The sequence below is a fragment of the Primulina tabacum genome, chromosome 7 (assembly GCF_025594145.1).
Source record: "Primulina tabacum isolate GXHZ01 chromosome 7, ASM2559414v2, whole genome shotgun sequence".
Classification (NCBI taxonomy): Eukaryota; Viridiplantae; Streptophyta; class Magnoliopsida; order Lamiales; family Gesneriaceae; genus Primulina; species Primulina tabacum.
In genome coordinates this window covers 37,642,950-37,649,740 of record NC_134556.1, presented here as the reverse complement: position 1 = coordinate 37,649,740, position 6,791 = coordinate 37,642,950, and the positions used below count along the sequence as shown (strand labels likewise).

Sequence of the window (6,791 nt, the reverse complement as noted above, 5' to 3'; positions counted from 1 at the left end):
GCAACTTGATACGCATTTACACTTTATATACGGTAAACAAAATTTTCAAACTTTAGAAATCAAAGAATTTTATAATATTATGTGTTTATCACATTATATATTACGAAATAAATTAATTTATTCTTCACAAAACTTGTGAAATTCTAATATTACTAAATTGTATATTTCAACTAATTTATTCTCACAAATATTTTTCTGAGACGAAGTCACTTGTTTAGATCGGTAATGAAAAATATTATTTTTTTTAATAAATATTATTTATTATTGTAAATATTGACAGAGTTGACCGTCTCACGAATCGAATAAGACAAAAACTTGTATGAGACGGTCTCACATGTCGTATTTCGTGAGACGAATCTTTTATTTAAATCATCCATGAAAAAATATTATTTTTTAGGCTAAAAATATTACTTTTATTGTGAATATCGGTAGGATTGACCCGTCTAACAGATAAAGATTCGTGAGACCGTCTCACAAAAGACCTACTCAACGAATAAAGATGAATAAAGATCTATGAAACTTTGTCCGTAAAATCGTCTCACATAAAATTTATTATTTTATCTTTATTGAATTATGGGTGATATACCACCTAAAGTAGCTTTATTGGTTTTTTAAAAATGATAGCTTTATTAAATAATAATATACTAAATATTTTGCCTCAAAAAAATATAGTAAATATATAATTGTATTAAAATGCGACTCATTTTTTTTTAAAAAAAAAAAAAAACTAAAACATCAAAAAGGCTTTGACCGACAAGATGCGAACGTGTAGGTCACTTCACCAAAAGCAATGGGTTGTACCAGTACTATTGACTAATTCGTTTTTCCTTTTTTTTTAAAAAAAAAAAGAAGAATAACTCTGAGAATCATGGATTCAATCCCTAGTATCAAATATAATTTAGAATTCAGTATTTGTGTCAAAAATTTGTTCGAGCAATTGAGTTCTTTCAATCCACGTGTTTAATTTTTATCATTTCAGTTTTACAATATTTTTTGGGTTCAAATATATACATATTATTGAAACTGTGAAATAAATTTATGAGTTTTGAGTATAAATGAATTTTAATTTTGTATATTATTTATGCTTTATGTAAGACACCAAAACTGAAAAAATAAAATAAGTAGAAATCGTTGAGATTATAACATAAATGTATAAATTTTATGCATCGATTTATGGTCAATAAGGTACATCTTGTAGAAAATATAATGTACAAATGTATGAATTTCATGCTTAAATTGAGTATCAATCAACTTCAATTGGATATGTGTAATATAATTTTTGGATTTTTAATTTCATATAGTTGAAATAAAAAACATACTAATTAGATCAGAAAAAAACGATATGTCTTGTCGAGTGTAATAGTTTTATAACATAAAACTCATTTGTTTCTCACTGCCTAATTTTAATTACGAGACAAATCTTCTACCAATATGAGGATACAAAAGTATTATTTTTCATTCTATGTATAGATTTGATCGACACATTTAATGGATATAGATATGCGAGATCTTTTCTCATTAGAGTTACTTGTTTTATAAAACTTATTAATTATTTATTACTAGTATTTAACCCGTGCGATACACGAGATGATATTATTAAAAATTAGTGAAACATGAATAGATATTTAAATTGTAAAAAATAATATAATTATACAAAATAAAAATAAAAACTATTTTTTCGCTTATTTTAAAAACTTTATTAAATACAACGCATATCGATTAATTTTTTTGACTGATAATCACTATCATATATCAAATTTTAGATTGTGTTAGCCTAAGACAATAACATGATGCTTATCGTGTTTAGTGTATTGATGTTGACCACCAACCTTGATATATATTTAATTCTTTAATTTTTTAGAAGCTATATATTATTATTTTTTAAAGTGATACAAAAATTTTAGTCACATTCAATAAAATTAATGAGAAATACTTTTTAAAAAATTCAGTAATTTCGTCTAAATCCACATTCACAAACAATTTTGTGACATGACACATGTTTGACACATTTGAATGATAACAATAATTGTTTCATCAATATCTTTATTCAAATGGGTTGTGATTTTATCTACAAAATCTCTTCATAATATACACAACATCCTATTATTCCGAAAGAAAAATGAAACATGTAATCTTAAGTAAATTAGTGTATAAATCAGAAAAGTTATTTTATTAAATTGACTATGTGTATTCCAAAACAATGTCAATAAAATTTATGATGTGTTTTCTAATAAGATGCGTACTTTCTTTAGAATTGATTTAATCATTTCCATAAATAGACATTTTATATTATCATGTATCCGTGAACTTTATAATATAGAAAAAAATTATACCATTAGTAATACGTAATAATTAAAATTTTATACAAATAGAAGAATAATATTTTACACTCCTCGATCATGAAAGACATATTTCAAACTCAATGTCTCGTTGTTTCCATATGTATATAGTTCATAACAATGAACAAATATAAATTTACACGAACATTACATCTTGGAGGATTCAACTGATATGGTGCTGAAAAGAGGAGTCATTTCAGAATTCAATTTTGGAGTAGATAAATTTAGTAAGATAAATAGAATAAAATTGATTTATAATATAATATGCAATATTGTATTATTTATAATTTAAAATTCAAATTAGACATCCCAAGGGACAAAAATTATATATTGGATGCTTTTGACAAAATTATATCATACATTATCTCTTTCAAATTATGGAAATCTCGAATTGCATGCATTGGGTGTCAAGCATTTTTGTTTATTGAGGGTAATATAAATGTATATTGAGAGTAATTTAATGTCCATTTGAAACTCTTTTGAATCTATCTCTTTTAATTTTTTTTGTGCTCTCTTATTTGAATTTTTAAGAAGACAATTCGAGATATACAATATACATATGGTTTTGGAAGAAAACTACAATGCATTAATTCTTTCAAATTAAGATAATTTCGAAATAATATGTATTTGAGATAAAAAAAAATTATGATTATTAAATGGTAAATTAGTGTAAATTGAAAAATCTTATTGTAATGATAACTTTTAACACTCAACCAAATTTATTTTTAGAAAAATTAAATAAACTAATTAAATATTGTATTTCTTTTTTAATAAATAATTTGGGCAGGAAATTATTCAAAATAGCAAAATTTATTTTTAAATGATTAACTCGTGAGTGATACTGAACATTGCAATCATTTGTATTTTAAATTTATTTATACGATTTTTAATTAAACTGATTGATTTAATCAATTCAAAAATTTTAATATAGTTTACGCTTTCAATAGAGTTTAGTTTTAATTTGAGTAAAAAAACAAAAAAAAACATATAATACATAAATTACATTTGAATTAATATAAAAATTAATTAAATTTAAAATTGAATTAAATGAATTGATACAATCAATGCAAACAATAATTGAAGTGATTATTTATTGCAGTACACATATATCAATATTCATGATAAATATTTCCTTTCATAGAAATGACATTTTGGCGGGAAATTATTATTTTGGTAAAAACTCTACTTTTATATATATATATATATATATATATATATATATATATATATTATTTGCAGCAAACCAATTATACAACTTATTCATATGTCATCTAGGCGACGAGGACGACGACTTCGTGAATGAAATAAAATCCCTTAGATTCAAAATGGACTTCTTTTTCATGAACAAGAAAATCAGTCCATCCCGTATCGAATATCATTTTTATAATTTTTTTTGGGACAAACGAATAGCATTTTGACAGAAGCAAGAAAGGGACAATGCTTGTGTTCATGGACCCATGTAATAATATCAATCATGCCTAATTACATTTGCCTCTGTGTATGCAATATTTTCCTTTGAAGTTAAATGTCATTTTCGAGACGTGCGTTGAACAAAAGAGAAAGACAATTGTGAATAGAGAGTTTGGGTGGGCAAGAAAAAAACAAAACTTTAGTGAGAATATCACTTTTTATCCAATTTTGTCATAAAAAAATGTGCATTGTGATTATAAACTCTCAAATATAAATTTTTTTAGTTCTTTGTTTTATATCCTAACTTGCTCAATAACTCAAGATAATCAGCAAAATTAGCCATTATTGTAAAATTAAGTAATCTGATTTATCATAACAAACACGAGAACAAAAAAAGTTTCGTTTTCGTCTATATATCCATGCAAAGCGCAATATGTAAAACATGATCGGAAGTTCGGAACCGATTATCCGGAGAACCTTTCGAAGCCGGAGAAGTTTTCCCATGGATCCATGTTTATTGAAGGCTAGTTTTACGTTGACAACAGAAAATGAAAAAAATAGTGTAGCCACATGGAGTAAATGGCATCACATCAATCCAACCCAACAACTTTCATATGAAATGCAACATTCAATAAATTTTTTTAAAAAAATAAATATATATTATTGGAAGAAATAGGTATTTTATTTAATCAATTAAATAAAACATAAATGCCGCCGTATCCGTTTCAGGCGCAGAGGGACACAGAATTATTGCATGAGTCGGCCCTCTTGTGGGGGTAATCTGTCCAATCCTTAAATTCAGACACAAGAAAGGAAAATTTAAAAATGGACCAATCCAATCTACTTTTCTTTCTTTTTTTTCATTTTTGGAGTAAAGTGGAAAGAGGAAGCTGTTTATAGCCACTAAAGTAAAAAATCACATCAACGGGTCATGTAGACATGGATTTATAGTCCAAAAGGCCAAAAGTGGATCTGCGAAAAATCCATCAGCCATTACTTTTTATCGTGGATCGGTCCTGGTAAGATTATTTTTTATATGTGGTCTATGAAATAAAGTTTTTCTTATGTTTTCACTCCTTAATTACATATGGGTATCTGTCTATTTTACTTTTAAATAGTCTCAGCACGGGCACCCGCATTCGTTATTGTTATAACACTCATTATTTGTAGATCTCGCTGTCCACCCATTCATCTTATTATTACTTTAAATTAAATAAATTCAATTTCAAATTTTTTAAGAAATTAAAATTATTATTTTATATTAATAATAATATGTTTTTATATATTTAGTACGTGAAAAATTTTAATTTTATGAGTGTCATTTATTTAAAATTAAACATTTATTATAAAGCTAAAATAAAACGGTACAACATATAATAAATGAAAATTACAATGAATGAAAATTATAACAAATGAAAATTACAATAATCGAAAATTACAATAACTGGAAATTAAATATTCCATCTCCCCCTAATCTCTTGACATAGACGTTCGTGGATGATAAGTTGCTCATATGTCATTTGCGAAGTATCCTTCGAAAGAATTGAATATTCCTTTAGTTGAACTTTGGCCATAGCAACTTTTGCTTTCATCTCCTCTACTTCGAGTTGTTTTTGTTTCATTTCAACTTCAACTTTTTTCATGCTTGTATATTCAGTAAACTTTGCAAACATATTGTCCAAGTTTGTTGTCATACACTCCATGTCCGATCTCGTTTTACATTTTCCCTTTCTTTTTGCTGCCTTCTGACCCATTGGACGATTTTCTTCTTCGTTTAGGTCTACATGTAGACTCGAATCTTGGTTGGATGAGGTGTTGCTTGCTCCCGACTCCGAGGTCCTTGCCTTCTTCGTGCTAACAAGGTGATCAACAGACTGTGGAGTAAACATTGGACGGTCTTTTACGATCCTCCACACATGCTCAAGATTAAATGCGATGTCGTTATTTTCCTCACGATATTTTTCATACGCAAGCCGTAGTATATCCTCATCACCGTGGCAGCTACTTTTTTTTGTACGGTATTGTGCTAGTGCGATCGTATGACACTTGCACTTCTATTGGGTATACCTGCGGGTCGATTGTCATTGTAATAGCTTGCAACACGTCCCCAGAAAGCTTCCGCTTTTTGATCATTGCCGATGATTGGGTCATCGCTGATAGTGACAAACGATCTCGCTAAGATCTCGTCTTCAACCTTTCTCCAGGTTGACCGTTTTTTTCTACCCTCAACGCCAGAATCCACATTCTCCAAATTTACGACTTCAATTGGGGATTCACGGTCGGACAATTGAGTCTCTGGGACGAAAGTCGGAGTGACCGGTTCATTTTCAGTCTGAGAAATAAATGGCATACTGGTTGCATGTGGATTAGATGGATAGTTTGGTGGATATGGATTATATGGATAATTTGGTGGACAGAAATTATAAGGATAATTTGGTGGATATGAATTTTGTGGATACTTTGGTGGGTATGGAAAATATGAATAATTTGGTGGAATTTGCGAATTTTGGGAAGAAGTATTTTCTTCCGGCTTTTTTTGAAAATTCACGAAATTTCTAAAAAACCCTCGGTAATTTTCATCCATTTCGGAACAAAGTAGGATTTAAGAAATTTTTTAAAAAAAGAATTTGAGATGATGAAAATAGAAGAGAAAAGATTTTTGGAGTGAAGAATAATATGTTTTGATGTTTGAAATAATTTGTGTAGTGTGTGAATATTTATATATGAATACATTATTTTTTTTATTAAACTAGCCGTTAACTAGCCGTTAATTAGCCGTTAAAACAATTTTTTACTTTTATAAATAAAAACAACCGTTAGTTTTTAATTGAACATTATTTTTAATTTATTTTAATATCCGAATTTCTTTTTAAAAAATGAAAATTTGAAATTTAAACCAATACATTAAATAACATTAAATAAGGAAACATCATCACGTGTGTGGGGCCCGCGTTCAGCGACGGTTTGTAAAAATCCGTCGTAAATAGGAAAAATCGTCGCTAAATGTCCAATTTTTTTTAAAAAATAAGCGGACAGAGGGGC

The 6,791-nt window shown here is 27.7% G+C and overlaps 1 protein-coding gene across 1 annotated transcript; it reads right to left on the bottom strand.

Moving 5' to 3' along the window:
• Window positions 1-5,200: 5,200 nt before the first annotated feature.
• Window positions 5,201-6,099, bottom strand: LOC142550745 (glutathione S-transferase T3-like). Its single transcript, XM_075659811.1, has 2 exons — window positions 5,817-6,099; window positions 5,201-5,775 (listed from the first exon to the last, which is right to left on the bottom strand). Exons 1-2 carry the CDS (start codon window positions 6,097-6,099, stop codon window positions 5,201-5,203), a joined length of 858 nt encoding a protein of 285 aa, XP_075515926.1.
• Between the last annotated feature and the right edge of the window lie 692 nt (window positions 6,100-6,791).